We start from the raw sequence: 19,688 nt of genomic DNA, 5'->3' as shown, positions 1-19,688 counted from the left end.
ACTGAGGGATGACAAAGAAAAGTACAAACATATAAAGATACAAGATTATGTGATTCTTGTTGTGTGTGAGCTACGGGATTCTTTATAGATTGAGTCATGTTTATTGGAATTAATATGTGGTTAATTCTTAAGCGTATGCCTTTGCCAATAGATTAACTAATGTTCGCCATAAGGGCGACTTGTGTTCGCCACAAGGGCTAATTGAGTTGTAAAACATATTTACTGTAAAATGTATACGATGTTAACGATGTGAAACGTATCTTACAAAAATGCCGATGGTATAAAGATGATCGATAAATTAAAAGTCTGAATTGGCCGTCACCAAAAGTTATTTATACTGTAACGAATCCAGAGTCATCGTGAGATAATATTTGATAACATTTTATTTCGATTTTTTTTTAAATTTGGAGTATGATGGCTAAAGTGTTCGTTATAACGTCACAAATAATGCTTAACCAAAACTTATCTTTGCAAACTACAAAGATAAAAATGTCCGACTCAAGTTCAGAATCGACTCAAGGGCGAGTTACCCTAACCCATTTCGACATTGTGAGAACTTGGTTTAGCTGCAAAGGCGTGGTAAAAACATTCAATAGGGAGAAATAGCCAGCAAATGTACTCGACGCGCGGCAGATATGTGGAATGGGTAAAATGGTGTTAACACATGATATTGACCTCTGTGTGATTAAATTAAGCATTATGTGTGTTTACACTGTATTTTGTTAAATAGGCAATTGATCAAATTACATGGAACTTTGTAACCAAACTTGTGCATGGGTTCTCTCACATACCTCTTGAAAATTTGTAGAAATCTGAATAAATATATGCATATACTAAAAGAACATCATAACACATAGTTAATGAACATTCTAACAATGTAGTTATCAAGTTTTCTTTTGTCTTGCTAAGAAAAGGCTCACTGAAAGTTTTATATGTATAAGCGCCTTTTCAACGATATTTTTTGTTATTAGTGATACTGTAGTCTGTATTGAAGATATCACACGTTTTCTGTAAAGTATTGCTCTTTATTTTATATAAGCAGTAGTGCTATTGTTGATATTGTGCTAAACGTTAATGTTCCTCCGTTCATAACAGTTTATACTTTTGATATTCGTAACAAAATATAGTAAATAAATTATGATATTTGGCCTACAGATTGTGTGTAACCGACATACTACGGTAGCTTTCCGGTGTTGCTACGAAACAATCTGAATAACTTCCGGCTGTTAGGGGGAACAAAACAAACTTCGAAATTTATTATTTTCTTTCTATTAAAACCAATAAGTTAAAAAAATATGGTAAGTAAAGCAACGCTTTATGCGATTTCAATTCTTTGAGAGTACAATCAATTTAAAGTCATATTTAGATGGTGAAAATAAGATTAATTAGTGGATGACTTGTCAACTTAAAAATGTCAAATGTTTGTTGCAAATCTTGATCATACATGTGTGTAAGATATTCAGATTTGACGTAGTTTTGGCTCACATTACTTACCATGTTACTCTTGTTTTTTGTCACTGTGAGACTTAGAGTTATGATGCACTTTGATAGCAAAGTCTGTGACGAGCATTTTCCAATCACCAAAAAAACTGATGGGTAGTTTGTCCTTTAGCAGCCCCCCTGGAAATAACACATTTAGCAAATGTTTTGAATTTCACAATTTCATATTTTAAAAATAACCTTTATTATCTTTTAGTCTTATGTAGTAAAAAGTAAGGTCACTTCCAACAGCCTTGCTGTTGGGCTAGCTCTTTAGCGACGTGGTTAAAGTGACTGACTACCACTCTGGAGTACGTGGGTTCAATTCCCGGCCTGAGCTCAGTATTTTCACAATAATGGCGACAAGGCAAAAAGTACTGTGAATGCGGGAGTTGGTCTGAGCTGTTTAATGGTTTCTGGGAGGGCCATGCGGATGCAAGACATGCTGTAGCGAGCGTGTCTGGGCCTTGAAACATTTAAAGGGGGAGGAGTGTAGTAAAAAGTAAGGTCACTTCCAACAGCCTTGCTGTTGGGCTAGCTCTTTAGCGACGTGGTTAAAGTGACTGACTACCACTCTGGAGTACGTGGGTTCAATCCCCGGCCTGAGCTCAGTATTTTCACAATAATGGCGACAAGGCAAAAAAGTACTGTGAATGCGGGAGTCGGTCTGAGCTGTTTAATGGTTTCTGTGAGGGCCATGCGAATGCAAGACATGCTGTAGCGGGCATGTCTGGGCCTTGAAACATTAAAAGGGGGAGGAGTGTAGAAAAAGTAAGGTCACTTCCAACAGCCTTGCTGTTGGGCTAGCTAGCGACGTGGTTAAAGTGTCTGACTACTACTCTGGAGGTGGTGGGTTCAATTCCCGGCCTGAGCTCAGTATTTTCACATTTCGTACGAAGCATATTTTGAAACTATAAGATGTACCAACTTTAAACTTTAGATGTAGGGTTGATCCCAATGTGGGCTAGTTCAGCTCATACAAATCATTACTCCAACCATGATACTCAGCACTTAGAATAGTCTTTATAAACTTACTCTAAGAGCCTTTGATAATTTTTGCTATGGCGGCTTTGGGAGTACATATTGATGCACTCCTTCATAAACGTCCTTATTTGCAAAAACAAGATGAATCTAGATCAAATCAATGTTCTAAATGGCATGTGTTTGCCCTCTTGTATATGGTATACGGACCATATGGACCATACGGCCCAGATTAGCAAACCATACAGGGTTCGACATAAACTTTTTTTACAGCCAGTACATCGGACAAGCTCCTCTTAAAATGTACTAGCCCGAATCTGATGTCTACTAGACCATTAATGACATAGCAAATAAACAGAATTGTGTCGTGTAACTGTTTAATCAGGTTTCATCAGAAAATTAATAGTGAACACAAGAAAGTTATTTGATGCACAGAGTAAAAAATAATATAAAACTATTTAACAACATAAATTGTTTGTTATAATTTCACTGTTTATCACCAGTTAAACAAATGATGTCTGTACAGCAGGTGACATTTATTAAACGTTATCAAATTCTAGCCTCCTTGACCGCTGTGCTCCATGCTACCACATCTCCAAGGCCCTCTTCCATCATAATCTGTGTCAGTTTTACCGTCTGATTCTTCTTTATTAACTTATTTGTCGGACGAAAATCCAACCTTGAACAAAGCCATTCTTTAAATTACATTCTCTCGTCTGCTACGCGGTCGCCAAAATGTTTACATCGACGATAGCGATTTTCGATAGAAGTCGTAAAAACATGATGTAAAGTTCTATGACACTGTAGAAAATCATTAACTCTTTCAGTGCTGGAACGGAATTTTGAAGGTCTTTGCAAACAGTTTGGATCCAGATGAGACGCCACAAAACGTGGCGTCTCATCTGGATCCAAACTGTTTGCTATTCTGATAGTATTCTTTGAAAAAAATTGAAGAAAATGCTAATTTTAAAAATTCAGCAGACAACATTTTAGCAGACTACAAATTTCCCAGCATGCAAAGGGTTAATATTCATGACAACCAATGGAAACAAGCTATTTCTGCGGGAAGCTCTCCTTCGCGTCTATAAATAGTGATGAATCATGTGAATGCTCCGCGTTTATTTATATACGCTAGTTTTGTTCTGATGTAAATAATGGATACAATAGTTATTTTACACATCAAGAGAAAAAGGTTTTCGGTTAGTTATAGTTATATGAATCAGTATAGATTTTGTATGTACGACCAGTCGGACAAGCTAGCCCACAGTTTTACTAGCCCGACCACCGATCTTACTAGACAATGTCTGTCGGACGTGCCTTAGTGTCGAACCCTGCCATATGGCCCAGATTAGCGGACTATACGGCCCAGATTTGCGAACCATACGGACCATATGTCTTTAGATAATTTTAATACTCGAAATTTATACAGCTTATTATGCTGTGATACTATACATGTGTTAAAACTAAAAAAACGGGAAATGAAACGTTTGTGTTCATGATTATTTCAATCAAGTTATTCATATTCTCAGATGTGTTACTCATTTTAATTGTGTCATCAATTCTTCATTTAAACAGTATGTATTCATGGATAAAATCTATTTTTATAAAATTTGACATTAATACTTATTAAATTAATAGATGCAGCTTGGTGACAACGTTAATTAACATTTCTTACATCACTAAAATATTTTACAAAAAAATACACATGTTTATCTATCTTAAAAAATAAATGCAAACAACACATGTTTTATCAATGTATAGTTAATACATGTTATATAAGTTTAGCAGTCAAACCTATATTTTAAAATGTCAATGCGGATATAACACTCGCATTATTGACTCGTATATTTGCATCTTGAATACTCCCTTTTTATGACATTTACTGATTGGTGTTATCTATTTCAGTTTTTGAGAATATACCATAATTGATTAACACGTCTGTAATTACCAATTAAAGGTAAAGTGCGACAATCGTTATTATTGTGGACAACATCAACATATGTTTGCATCTGGAGTACGCTCATTTATGACACATATTGTTTGATGTTAATAATTTCACTAATTGATAATTGATGTGTCATTAAAGACTTAGAATTTTTATGTGTGTTAAATTGTATATATTGATAAAAATATGTTACAATAACACAAAATAGTCAAGAAAAAATAAACATTTAAGACGAATTTCATAAAATGCAGCAAAGGCAAATAAGCGCCCGAGCCAATTGTGGCGAAGATATTTCAATTTTCAAATTTAAACAAGTATTTTGTCATCAATGGCATTACAGTTACTTAATATTTTAATTAATTTATTGATAAAATATTGAAAGAAGTGGAACACGAAATGAATATTAATATAATAAAAAAGTATTTTGTCATCAATGTCATTACAGATACTTTAATATTTTAATTTATTATTGATAAAATATTGAAAGAAGTGGAACACGAAATGAATATTAATATAATAAAAAAGTATTTTGTCATCAATGTCATTACAGATACTTAAATATTTTAATTTATTTATTGATAAAATATTGAAAGAAGTGGAACACGTAATGAATATTAATTCAGGCATGTTCCGTATGGTCCGCTAATTTTGGCCATATAGCCCGCTAATCTGGGCCGTATAGTTCGCTAATCTTGGGCGTATAGTCTGGTCCGTATAGTCCGCAAATGTTCAAATTTAAACAATTATATTATCATTAGTGTTGTTACAGTAACTTTTAATATTTATTAAATTTATTGATGCAAAATTGAAGGAAGTGGAACGCGAAATAAATATTAATATAGACATGGTCCGTACGGTCCGCAACTCGGGGCCGTATGATCTGCAAATGTTAAAATTTAAACAACAATGTTGTCATTAATATAATTTCAGCAACTTTTAATATTTTATTAAATTAATCGACACAATATTGAAGGAGTGGGACACGAAATGAATATTAATTCTGACATGTTCCGTAGGGTCCAAAACTCTGAGCCGTATGGTTCGCAAATGTTCAAAATTTAAACAAGAATGTAGTCATTAATGTCATCACATCAACTTTAATATTTTATTAAATGTATTAATTCATTATAAGGAATGGAACACTTAATGAATATTAATTCACACATGTTTTGTATTATCTGCAAATCAGGGCCGTATATTCAGCAAATCTGGGCCGTATGGTCCCCAAATTTGGGCCGTATGGTATGGACCATATGGTCCGCTAATCTGGGCCGTATGGTCCAGGCCTTCCCAAAATTATAATTTATTGCCGGCAATGAGGTCCTATAATCATGCAGCCATTTCCGGCCCAGACTGATTATTTAAGGCCCAAAAATTAAAAAATGAAAGACATAGATGACATTTTTAACAATATTGTAATATTATCAGATTAATATACAAAGCATGCATTTAATCATTCAGAATTGCCAAGATTTCTTTATCATTTGTCTCTTCATCCTGGATATCTGAATCCTCTACTGAAGACACATCCTTTGACTAATCTTCTTTCGTTGGACACTCATCAGGCATAGCCTTGGGTGGGTGCTAAAAATTAAGTCGACGAAGACCATCTCCCTGTATCATGAGCATGCAATACTTAATCTTTTTGCTAAGGTGTTGTAGGCTAGCATTATAAAGAAGTGAAACTCCAGCTGCTGGAGCAGTATTGAATTCTCATTAATAAAACAAATAGATGGTCCTTTATTTAAGGCAAGTGACCGATTGCCCAAACAATACAAAACAGCACAATACAAACCAACATAAACACAAAATCTGAATAAAGCTGGGGTCACCGCCTTAGCATACCTTATAATACTATACTAGTCTTAAAGTCAATCCCAATGCTTTTGAGTGAATTATTTGAATGATTTTTTTAATTATGGTAGAAAACTTTATTGGTACTGTATGTAGGTGTGAGTTTGTTATGTAAAAACCTCATTAAATATTTAATTTTACATAAAACCATCGAATCTGAGCAACTATTTGTCTACAGCTGCTGAATGGTCATAAGCTGTAACATCTGCAGTGCTGAGTTTGATCATCATGATCATCATGAGAGTTTGGTTTGGCTCTTTCACCAAATTTTAATTGAAACGTTTTAAGATTTTAAAAAATAAAATGAAAACAAAATCACCAGTTATATATCTGGATACTCTGTTTTCCTTTGAACTCCTGTGTAGATATTGTCACATCGCTTCGAACTCCTGTGTAGGTGTTGACAGATGGCGGGAAGATCACAACGACCTGTGTTAATGCCCTGCTTGCTTAAGAATTAATCGGATATAACGGGAACCAAAAGGTCCGGCAATACTAGAATCATTTCCGGAATTTCCAAAGTATTATCGGAAAAATCCGAGGACGGACGGTATTTCGGAAAGACTGGTATGGTCCATGGTCCGTATCGTCCCTAATTCTTGTATATTAGGCCTTTTCTATGCCATTTTTGGACATCTGCAATTTTGGGGGAAAACTCATGCAGTATAACTGTTTGTAATAATTCAAATTATAAGATTAAAATCATATAAATTATAGTTATATACTTTGTTAGATGTCATTGAAATAAAATTGAGATATAATTATCTTTTTTTTAGTTTGTTAAGTTTATTGATTAAATTTTTTTTATCGAACGCATACATTGTAAATTCTTACGTAAGATACTAAAAGTCAGAAAATCCACAAATCTAGACGGACTTTACGGGGAATTAGGTAGACACCCAATGTATGTAAAACGACAATTGACATTAGTTAAATACTGGTTAAAAATCATTGATCCGAACAACAACCTACTGACAAAATCTATTTATAATTTGCTTAAGAGCGATGCTGAAAGTAATAATACATAATTATGCCGGTAGGAACTGGGCTTATCAGATTAAAGAACTTCTCGAACACATAGGATTAGCTTCTATATGGATGCAACAAAATACGCATATCCCAAACGAGTACGACCTAAAAATAATAACAAATTAAATTTTGGATATATATAAACAGACTTTGTTCACAAATATAAATAACTCAAATAGACTGGCTGCATACCGATTTTTCAAATATGCCTTTGAAACGGAAAAATATTTAAAATGCATTAATAACAATAAATTTAGAATATCACTTACACAATTCAGAATCTCTGCACATAATCTAGCGATAGAAAAAGGTCGTCATGAAAACATACCAAAAGAAAATAGGAAGTGTATTTACTGTAATATGAATGCTATAGAAAGCAAATTCCACTTTTTATTAGTATGCCCCCTATATAACGGAATTAGACAACAATACCTAAAACCGTACTTTCGTCATTGGCCAACATTGAACAAATTCGAAATTCTAATGTCATCAAAATCAACAAAGGTATTAAATAACCTATCAAAATATGTTTATTTTGCCCTAAAACTAAGGTCAAATGTAACATAATATAAAATATATGCCTTCAATTATTATGTTTATTAGAACAGATGTAATAATAAGTTAACTGTATTAACTATGATTATTGTTTCCATTTGCCTAATATATATATATTTGGATAAAGCAATTATCATTGTATTATTATTGATTCTATTCTTTGAATTATTTTGACATGTCTTTTTTTTTCTCTTTTGTTTTACCTAACTATTCGTATTCATTGTTTTGTGTTGTACTTCTCAAATACATGTACCATGTCTTTGCTTTCTCACAAACACATACCGTGTATAGGCTATAAATTTGCAATGCTGTTTTATGCCTAATAAATGTTATGTTATGTTATGTTGATTAATACAAATGTTTTGTTCAAATTGGATTTTTTTACAATTTCCTTTTGGGAATTTGTCCGTTTAATAGTCCCCTAGATACGCTAGGTAATGGCCTGTTTATTTAAGTGTTGCTTTGAAAAAACTGGTCTTAAAGGAATTATTAAGCTTAAAGTGTTGTCTCAGATAAACCTATGCAGTTTGCACAAGGTAATAAGATTTTTAAATAAGAGACTTTGTTTAAATGTAAAAATGTATCATAGAAAAAATCGTTGTGTCTGATTATCTTTTGTCGACAACACACACCACTCTGCAATGATTACACTTTTTACACATGCATTAGCAATATCTAGTCACTGGACTTCTTATTTGGATTTCTTATCTGTCTTTTTCAGCCGGCTAAAAAGAAGAAGAGCGGCAAGAAGGGAAAGAAGGGCAAGAAGTCGGGGAAGGCCAAGACCCCGACTGTCATTGATGGGATCTCTATGGAGGAAATGTCCAAGGAGCAGGTACAAAACAGACAACAGTTTTATCAAACATCTTATGGCTATTTTTAGCTCGGCTGCTTTCGGAGAAACCCAAGTAATGTTATAGTCAGCTCGTGGTGTAATGTTGTGTCTTTCTGCTATCCGGTGTCTGCCGTGCTAAAACCTAAACTGGCTCTAAAATCAAAGTGCTTCCACCTATAACTTTGAAACTTCATATGTAGATGCACCTTGATGAGTTCTACAAGCCACATCCATTTTTGGGTCACTAGGTCAAAGGTCAAGGTCACTGTTACCTCTTAAATAAAAATTAAAAATTCTGACAAGCTTTCATTTATTCAAAACTGCACCCACAGCCGAGCGTTGGCTCACATTATGTGGTGCTCTTGTTAGTTACTGGTTACTTTGTGTAATTTGAGATAATTATCAATTATGGTCCAGTGCTTCAGTGTAAAGATTTGAAAATGCATTGAGCTCTTTTTTTGAAAAGGGAAATTTAACACTCACCATGTTATTATCCCTGTGGAATATTTTCAATATAGCATGGGTTATATATTACTTATTACATCTTTTTTCATTTTAACATTATTTATTTATCTAATTTAGCATGTTTAAATGAGTGAATGCAGATAATTAATTGAAACTTCTTTTCAAATTTACTGAACAAATTTGTAATTCGTTCACAACAGGGGAGTCGGGACTCTAAGAGTGCAAAGTTGAAAAGAGGGGCTCAAAGTGCTGGGTTGTTAATTTAGGCAAGGCTGGAGCACTTTGGTCATATTGTTCCTGAAACAATGGACATTCATGATTGGACAAATCCTAAGAAAATTAATGGAAATACTTTATTTCTCATAATTTTCTGCATCTTTAAATATATTTCAGAAATGTAAACATGTGTGACGATATGTAAAAAGACAGTGCACTAGCGGATGGCAAACATTGTTAAACAGAAACTTGGATTTTGGTTTTACGATCTTTTCATATCGTCAGAGCCAGGCTTTTACTTCACTCTTTTATTAAATGTTGAACGGTAGCATTTGGACAGTTTTCTGTGATTCTCACATGTCAGTTTATAAGACCCATTCCCATGCAAACTATTAAATCATAAAGTTGTTCACATATTCAGAAGGTAAACCAAACTGGTTTCCTATAACTATTATAAAAAAAGTAGACTTCTCATGAACCTTTTCAACTGGCTCTTTATATAAAATTTCACATTTTCGCATACAGTTCGTGGAGACCCTTTTGAAGTGGCACTTAAGTACATTTCACAAACACTTTGAGAAGAACCTTTTTAAGTTGTACTTAATGACATTTCACCTTTCACCCACAGTTGGAGGAGCACATTCTGCGTCTGCGCGAGGAGTTGGAGCGTGAACGAGAGGAGCGGAACTACTTCCAGCTGGAGCGTGACAAGGTGAACACATTCTGGGAGATCACGAAGCGCCAGCTTGAGGAGAAGAAGGCTGAGCTGCGTAACAAGGACCGAGAGATGGAGGACGCCGAGGAGAGACATCAGATTGAGATCAAGGTAACCAGGATGTGTGACATTGTAGGAATCTTTTTGCTTCTGTATCACTTTTGTCTATATATAAGCCTTGTTCTAGGCAAACTGGGTTTATTGCTTGTACTTTAAGTGTCCTCCCAGATTTTCCTGTGCCGTCTGCTTACGCTTATCAGGGATGACTTTTTCAGCTTTTATGGAATTTTTCATGTAAAGGAAGTCTAACAAGTAAAAATCCAGTTTAGGCTGAAAGTGTCGTCCCAGATTAGTCTGTGCGGACTGTACATGATCATCTGGGATGACACTTTAAACACTTGCATTTAAGCCTGGTTTTCCCAGAATAAGGTTGCTTTTTTTCTTTTTGCATCTTAAGATTGGGCCTAATATAGGCCCCTTTCTTTAAAAATGTATTTTAAATTATGTATTTTTCCTCAAATTTCTTGTTAATCTTTGACCATTTTTTCCTTTTCACAGTTTTGTATATAATATTATTACCCAAAATGGTAGATTATGGCGTTTCTCAAAATCAAGGAAAATAAGTCTTGCCTTAAGCATTTTTCCTGCTATGTCTAAATAGCTGCTTTAGAAAAAGTGAAACATTTTGCAACATTTATATGAAAATTAAAAAGTTGTAATTGTTGTATGTAAAATGTTGTGGATATTGTGTGTGACATATACATGAGAAACACAATAAGCCCATTTATTTTATACCTGTTTAATGCTTTTAACAAAATACAGGTTGTATCAATCGTTGAAATAAAAAATCCCGTATTACGCTACTCGCTGTTTCAAATTCCGTATTACCATACTAGCCAGACTACTTCGACCCATTTAATGACATCACATTATGCGCACAGAAAATATAAATATTTAATATTACGAAAGTTATATTACAAAGTACATCGTGTGACATCATTTCTGTGACGAAACACAAAAGTTTTATCTAAACTCTATGGAATTTAAGGACCTGTCAGACGTGGTGTTTTTAACGGTAAACTATTTGTTAAAAACATCGAACGAATTCAAAACGTATTTTGGAGTGTGTGTGTTTATCATGCATAAATGTATATTTCAATAGGAATACAATAAAATAGTGGTTTAAACTAAGTTTCGATAAAGACATGGAAGATAGAAGTGGAAGTGCATATTGTTTCAACGGTTTTGTTATAAACATCGGATTAAAGTTGTCAACTTAATTGTTATAAACATTGGATTTACGATGGCATTAAGGTAAGCGTGTCGGAAACCTGTGTTTTTGCGGTTCGAATGTTTACACGTTAATTTACATAAACTGTATTCATACGCGTCTTTAAACAAACTATGGCGTACCGTTTTAGTCATTGTTTTGTCAGTTTTGTTAAAGTAAAAAATACAATTGTTAACTGTTTTCGTTAGTTGTTGTATATAATAAAAGGAATATAACGGTAGTCAATTGTTTCAAGAGTTTGTATCACTCTCATGGCTTATGCTATTTCACATCACACTCAAGGCGCCGTCATCACACAAGCCACTCGAGTGATACAAACTCTTGGAACAATTGACTAGCGTAATATTCCGTATGCATTGGAACTGGAAAACCAGGATTTATTCATGTGCTTAAATATAATCCCAGAATAGCCTGTGCATTGTGCTGACTAGGAGAATACTTAACCCACATGCATTAGGCCCGGTTTTACCAGAGCTCAAAGTTATACAAGGATCCAATCTCTCGTTATACAGGTCTACAAACAGAAAGTCAAGCACTTGTTATATGAGCATCAGAACAACATTTCTGAGTTGAAAGCGGAAGGCGTTGCATCGATCAAACTCGCCCAGGACGAGCACAGGGGAGAGGAAATGGACTTGAGGAAAGACAAGCGAGCGCTGAAAGTTACTCTTAAAGAACAGGAGCTCTCCAATGAAGATATTATCAAGAATCTTAAGAGGGTAAGTCTGGATTGCTTATAATAGTATAGGCATATGGCTCTTAAAATACCAATTAGTATCAAGTTCATTTTTAGCTCGACTATTATATATTAAATATATATAGTGGAGCTATCCTACTCACCCCAGCGTCGGTGTTAGCGTGAGCATGCAAATGTTAAAGTTTGCATACCACCCCAAATATTTCCATTGTCCCTTGACATATTGCTTTAATATTTTGCATACTTCTTTACCAACATGACCCCAACCTATAAACAAGAGCAGACAACTGCATCAAGCATTTTGTAAGAATTATGGCCCTTTTTCCATTTAGAATATGCATATTATTGATAAATCTATGTTAAAGTTTGCGTACCACCTCAAATTTTTTCAATGTCCCTTGACATATTGCTATCATATTTTGCAAACTTCTTTACCAACATGACCCCAATCTATAAACAAGAGCAGACAACTGTATCAAGCATTTTGTAAGAATAATGGCCCTTTTTCCATTTAGAATATGCATATTGTTGATAAATCTATGTTAAAGTTTGCGTACCACCTCAAATATTGTCAATGTCCCTTGACATATTGCTATCATATTTTGCAAACTTCTTTACCAACATGACCCCAATCTATCAACAAGAACAGACAACTGTATCAAGCATTTTGTAAGAATAATGGCCCTTTTTCCATTTAGAATATGCATATTATTGATAAATATATGTTAAAGTTTGCGTACCAACTCAAATATTTTCAATGTCTCTTGACATATTGCTATCAAACTTTGCAAACTTTTTTACCAACATGACCCCAATCTATAAACAAGAACAGACAACTGTATCAAGCATTTTGTAAGAATAATGGCCCTTTTTCCATTTAGAATATGCATATTATTGATAAATATATGTTAAAGTTTGCATACCACCTCAAAAATTTTCAATGTCCCTTGACATATTGCTTTCATATTTTGCAAACTTCTTTACCAACATGACCCCAATCTATAAACAAGAGCAGACAACTGTATCAAGCATTTTGTAAGAATTATGGCCCTTTTTTGTCTTAGTAACTGAATATTTTGTTAAATTTTGTGTTTAGATCCACTTGAATTCTTAAGTATCAAAGCTACTGCTTTCAAACTTCAAATATTTTTTTACTATCATGAGGGTACTGTACCTGGCAAGTTCAATTTGACCTTGACCTTTGAATGACCTTGACTCTCAAGGTTAAAAGAATAAATTTTAGTCAAATTGCCATAACTTCTTTATTTATGATCAGATTTTATTAATACTTTGACAAAACAACACTTACCTGAATACCACAATGGATTCCACCCAAACAATACCCCACGCCCCATCCCAGAATCCCTGCCCCCCCCCCAAAAAAAAAAAGAAAATATTTATTTTTTTTCCTTTTTTTATTTTTGAAAGATCGTCTAATAAATGACCACACCCCTTATTATACCCCTTTCTCACCCCCCCCTCTACCCAACCCAAAAAGAATTTAAAAAAAAATCTTTGAAACATGGTTAAAAAAAACAAATATTTATTTACTTTATTTTTGAAGGACCGTCCAAATTTCCCACCCATGCTATTGCTCTCAAACTTGAATTAAAATCTTATTAGTTTGCTTTATGTCTTTACAAATGTTCAATAGATTGTGGAAAATATACCTGAACTATTACCTTGACCTTATTGAATAATTTGAACAATTTCCCCAAGATGGCTTACGTTATACTGTCATGCACTCGAATAGTCGAGCGCGCTGTCCTATGACAGCTCTTGTTGGTTTCCCAAAATAATCTGTGAAAAAGAAATCTCAGCAATGGGGAAATATGATCTTTTTAGCAACACCAAGTACTGGTTGTTGCCATGCAGCAGACTTTATACTACACTCTAGGGTACCATTGTAAGCCTTTAGCTTTTGATACAATCAACGTAAGATAAATAGGTTCAAATTTAGTAAAACAATAATCTATATTTTTAGAAACATGATGAGGAAATCACAGAGTTGAGGGCAGATTTCGAGAGACAAGCACGTGAAATAGAGGCTAAATATGAGAAGAAAATGCGAACACTTAGGGACGAGCTGGATCTTCGAAGGAAAACGGAAATTCACGAGATTGAAGAGCGGAAGAACGGCCAGATTAACACTCTTATGAAGAATCACGAAAAGGCTTTCAGTGACATTAAGAACTATTATAACGATATCACTTTGAACAATCTGGCTTTAATCAATACACTGAAGGTTTGTTTGTTTACATATAATTCTTGTTTTTTCTTGTTGTTTTTTGAGGAACCATGACAATGTTTTTTTGTTAAACTTTATTTCTATCTGTCTTAAAGCATATTCTCTATGTTTTTTTGCTAAGTAATTATTAATATACTATCAAAACGCCAGAAAATTGTTTATAATTTGAGAATACATATAAAAGGTAAATATTTAAGATTCAACTGTGGAAATAGTAAAATTAACGCACAGTTTCTACGGATTTCGGCTTTACATAGATTAAATTAATTAATGTAAAAACCATCAAAATATACAAATGTCAAATTTGTATTGAATATTTTATAAACGTTAATTAAACGTTGTTGAAAGTAGAAACAAATGCAGAAATGTGCATTATATTGAAGGAGTATCAGTCAACTATCAACTATTTGAGCCTCTGTCTGGGAAAACTGGGCTGATAACATGTGTATTGTTTGCTGTTTTGTATTGAAAGGAAGTCTCTTCTTAGGGAAAAATCAGTTCAGGCAGACAGTGTTGACCTGATTAGCCTAGGAATGACACTTCATGCACATGCATTAAGCCCCTGTTTTCCCAGAACAGGACAAATATGTAAACTATTAATTATATAAAAATTTATTTAAACAGGATCCATTATTCCACTGTTCCCATTATCATGGGAGAAATCATATTAAATTAATATAAGAAAGCTATCAACTAACAAATTATCTATTATACCTTTGTTTGCGTTGTTGTAGGAGCAAGTAGAAGAAATGAAGAAGAAAGAAGAGCGTATGGAGAAGCAGATGGCGGAGATCACGGCAAAGAACAAGCTTCTGACAGAGCCGCTACAGAAGGCTCAGGAGGAGGTTGAAGAGCTGAAAAAGGAGCTGTCTAACTATGAGAAGGACAAGGAGACACTCAGGGTGGGTAGTAGAGGGGGTTAATGCATGTGCGTAAAGTGTCGTCACAGATAAGCCTGTGCGTCCGCGCATGAGGGTGCATGTATGGAGAGGTTTGGTAAAATGAGGCTTAATGCTTATGTTGGCCCTCTAGTTTATTTGAGCTTAGCTCTTGGAAATTAGACCTAAAAGCATGTGCAAAAAGTGTTGTCCCAGATTTATTTGTGCAGTCTGCTGCGTTTATAAAGTTTTTTTTAGGGGAAGATTTTGTGAACAAGAAATCCAGTTTAGGTGGAAAGTGTTGTCCTTCATTACCCTGTGCAGACTGCACTGGCTAATCTGGGCTAACACTTTTTGCACCAGCATTAAACCTGCTTTTCCAGATATGAGACTCGTATAGTTTTCAGAATAGTTCTGGCATCCTACTTGGGTTATTTACTGGGGGCCCATCATAATAATCCTAGATATCGGTATTATCTTCAGGTTATTCAATAAAATAACAGTTTGTGGTAATGATATTAAAATGTTTGTGTTGTCTTTATTATGTGCTTATTTGTTTCATTGGCATAAGATATCTAAATACTTAAGTTTTGTTATCTGTCACAAGTAATAGAAAATGGTAAGTTAATTATATACTTTTCATGTCAGGTGCCTACCCGTTTTTGCATTTCAGATGACGAAAGCAAGATTAAAGATCTCAGAGGATGATAACAGATCACTGAAATGGGAACATGAAGTATTGGAACAAAGGTTTGAAAAGGTGGGTACAAACTGAACAAAAAAAAATGTGTCATTAAAATAATTTTAAACTAACAAAATGATGGAACACACATATACTCATTATGTATTCCAGTAGCTAAAATATTTGAGTGCTAAGATTATTTGAACATTATTTTACATTTATTATTAAAAATTGAACAATACAAATATATCTTTATGCACATGGTCAAGTATGTATGTTAAAAATAAATAAATTTTGGCATTGCTGACCCCAGATATTTGGCTTGCTAGCCCAGTTTGGAGAGCCATAGACATAAAGCCTTCAAACCATTGCAGTTTAGATTTCTTGCACAGCAACAAAACTTGCATGTGGTCATGACGCCTATGCATCATTTTTAGACACAAGAGGAGCGTGACGAGCTGTACAGGAAGTTCGTGAAAGCCGTGCACGAGGTGCAACAGAAGAGCAACTTCAAGAACCTGCTCCTGGAGAAGAAACTGGGCGCGCTGGCCGACACCCTAGAGAAGAAGGAGGCTCAGCTCAACGAGGTCCTCTCAGCCTCGAACCTTGACCCCACGGCACTCACAGTGGTCACGCGTAAACTCGAGGTACGGGAATTTGAATGTAAAGAATATTAAATGCCTAGAGCTGTTATGTCTTCTATTTTTGGGACTGTTAAAAGGTGTTATACATGTATTATCACAATTCTTTTACTATTAAATTTAAAATCATGCAATTTGGTACCAAACTAATTTTACTTTGAGTATTAGTTTGTGCTTGAAGTATGGGGATTATTGGTTGATGAGAATGTGAAGAATATAATGGATCCAGGCCCTGTATTCACATGTTTGTGGAATTAAGTATAAAAAAAAAGACTTAGAATCAAGAAATCTCACTGTAGAGTTTGAATAGATGCAGGCTGTTAATGGTGTATATGTCATAAGCACACTGTGCTGGTTGGTGAATATTGGCCCGGGACTGATTTACCTTGTATTTTAGGGACTGTTTAAAGGTGTTTTGGATTTTTTTATCAAACAATCTCGCATTTTGTTATTATAAAACTGATCTTACTCTAGAATTTCTATTCCCCTGATATTTAATTTAATCCCCCAAAATTCAAAATCAGGACTTCTATTTTTTCCCTCAATGTAGGCCTTGAGATATAGTGAGGTTAGAATTTAATGTCAAAGAACATAGTGCCTACTCACTATTGTAAGGCACGAGCTCTAGCTATTGTAAGTTTTAAATCAGTTTTAGGATAAGGCATTAATATAATAACTATAATAGGTCAAGTTGAAGTGAATTTGCTCACTTTAAAATTCTGAACATGTCAATTATTTCTTTATTGTTTACTTCTTACTTCTCAATATATTATATTTTTATGTCGCCGGATTGAATCATCGGGGGTATATTGTTTTTGGCCTGCCTGTCATTCATTCATTCATTAATTTATTGTGTGTGTCCCAAAACTTTAACCTTGGTCATAACTTTTGCAATATTGAAGATAGCAACTTGATATTTGGCATGCATGTGTATTTCATAGAGCTGCACATTTTGAGTGGTGAAAGGTCAAGGTCATCCTTCAAGATCAAAGGTCAAATATATGGCTTCAAAGCGGCGCAATAGGGGGCATTATGTTTCTGACAAACACATCTCTTGTTTATATGTGTAATCTATTAAGTACCTTATTGTCACTTTAATTCATTCCATTATTCTGTATTTTGACCTGTTTCAGGATGTACTTGACTCAAAGAACAGCGCTATCAAAGATCTACAATATGAGCTGGCACGTGTATGCAAGGTAAGCATTGCACAAGAAAACTTTCATCTTGAGTAAAAGGGGTCTTAATGATTGTGTGTAAAGTGTTGCCCCAGATTAGCCTGTCCAGTCCACACAGGCATATCAGGAATTACACTTTCTGCTTTTATATTTTTTACTAATAAGAAGTCTCTTCTTTGTAAAAATCCATTTAAGGCAGAAAGTGTTATCCTTGATTAGCCTGTGCAGACTTCACTGGCTAATCTGTGACAACACTTTACGCAGATGCATTTAGCCCTGTTTTCTCAGAGCATGGCTCTGCCGCACTTCTAGTTTTGAGAAGCTTCTCAGTACACTTAAACATTGGGGTTTAAGATGAAGAATACACACTTTAAATATCATTGATCATGGTTTGGATTCTTTGTGGCACTGTTTTTTAATATGGATTCAATGCAGCATAGTCGTATGTATTTAATTTTAAACATGTTTACTTAGGATGACACTTCATTCCCGTGCATTTAGCCCCATTTTCCCAGAGGGTGGATCATATACTTCTAGTTATTGATATGGATTGAATAGGTCCGTGCCTTATCTACAAAATATGGCATTTTAAAATCGTCCTTCAAACTAAAAAATGGAAACATTCATAAAAATCTTGTGTTGAAACATTAATAATTTTAATTGAAATAGCCTTAAGTTTACAGCAAGGTTTGCCAAAAGGATCCATCTACCATAATTTGATATAGAACATTTAGGGCTATGCATTGAGGGTGACAGTAAAGTACTTTGAACATTATGTTTTTAGAGAATGACGCATTTGCATTGGCCCGTTAATGTCATTTAAGGTATTAAATAGCACAGTATTGGCATTCAAAAGCATTTTGAAAACCCATTTATTTTTTTCAGTTGAAATTTTCACACAGAAGTCATAAAAGCCCCCTCTGGAAAAACTGGGCTTAATGCCTGTGCCTAAAGTGTTATCCAATCAGATAGGCACTCTCCGCTTTAATTGCTTTTTTCATTCATAGGAAGTCTCTTCTAAACAAAAATCCTGTCAATGCCTAAAGTGTGATCCTTGATAAGTCCCGTTTTTCCACAATGAGGCTCATAATATTTTTTTTTCTTCTTTTCAGGCCCACAACGACTTGCTGAGGACATATGAGGCTAAGCTAAACCAATTTGGAATACCTACAGAAGAGCTTGGGTTCAAGCCCCTAGAGAGCACGGTCGGGGGACAGTCCCTAGGTCAGGGACCTGCGGGTCTCGTGTCTGCCCCCTCATGATCACCTTCACCTTGACCTTGGAACTTTCTATTGTCAGTGTTTTAAATGAAGACTTATGGAAACCAAAAAGATCATTTTCTATCTTTAGATAATAATTTCTTGAAATATTATCTTTTTTTAAATATATTTCATGAAAATTGTTGAAGGACATATTTTTCTGAAAACAAAATAGATACAAATCAACTGTTATTTTTTGTTTTGAATTTATGATTCTTTTATGTAAATCAAAAGTGAAAAATAATGAAAATAAAATCATGTATGTTACAATTGATAAAAATTCAAATAAATGTTCTTTTATATATTTATTGAAATGCTGTTGAAAGGTTCTTTCACTCCTTATTTATTTTAATTATTATTCAATGGAATAGTACAATGTGTAAATTAATAAATTATTAACTGTGATATAATATTTTTCATTTCTTTGCAAGTGTGAATATTCATAATGAACAGACTCTTAATGTGTGTAATGCATACATAAGCTATACATTAAATATTACTGTTGGAATCTGCTTTAAATAAATTTAAAGAAACACCATGCTATAGTTGATTATAAATCCATAGCTTTGAATCAATAGATGATTTGAATTCAATCTAGGTAGTATGTAATAAATCAAAGAACTGACAGTACTGGTGTGACGATGCTTTTGAAAAGGATGGATATAAAAGCATCAATTTAAGTTTATCTACATCATCACAATTATGTATGTGGGTACGAAAATTTTGGGAAAGAAAAAAAA

General features: G+C 34.2%; 1 protein-coding gene across 1 annotated transcript; it reads left to right on the top strand.

Annotated features, from left to right (window-relative positions):
* The first annotated feature begins 1,279 nt into the window (after positions 1-1,279).
* LOC127845515 (dynein regulatory complex subunit 4-like) lies at positions 1,280-19,486 on the top strand. Its single transcript, XM_052376501.1, has 10 exons — positions 1,280-1,298; positions 8,565-8,678; positions 9,988-10,185; positions 11,878-12,084; positions 14,047-14,307; positions 15,045-15,212; positions 15,862-15,948; positions 16,308-16,517; positions 17,645-17,710; positions 18,802-19,486. The coding sequence occupies exons 1-10, from the start codon at positions 1,296-1,298 to the stop codon at positions 18,949-18,951; spliced, it is 1,464 nt and encodes a 487-aa protein (XP_052232461.1). The 5' UTR covers positions 1,280-1,295; the 3' UTR covers positions 18,952-19,486.
* Positions 19,487-19,688: the final 202 nt, after the last annotated feature.

Source organism: Dreissena polymorpha, chromosome 9 (assembly GCF_020536995.1).
Source record: "Dreissena polymorpha isolate Duluth1 chromosome 9, UMN_Dpol_1.0, whole genome shotgun sequence".
Taxonomy (NCBI): Eukaryota; Metazoa; Mollusca; class Bivalvia; order Myida; family Dreissenidae; genus Dreissena; species Dreissena polymorpha.
Note: the sequence above shows the minus strand (reverse complement) of the source record. Positions and strands in the feature narration are given on the sequence as shown.

Excerpts from the sequence above, each read along its gene's own strand:
- LOC127845515 (XM_052376501.1), top strand. Across the intron at positions 15,213-15,861 it reads AGGACAAGGAGACACTCAGG|ATGACGAAAGCAAGATTAAA; the intron begins GTGGGTAGTAGA and ends TTTGCATTTCAG. Across the intron at positions 16,518-17,644 it reads TGGTCACGCGTAAACTCGAG|GATGTACTTGACTCAAAGAA; the intron begins GTACGGGAATTT and ends GACCTGTTTCAG.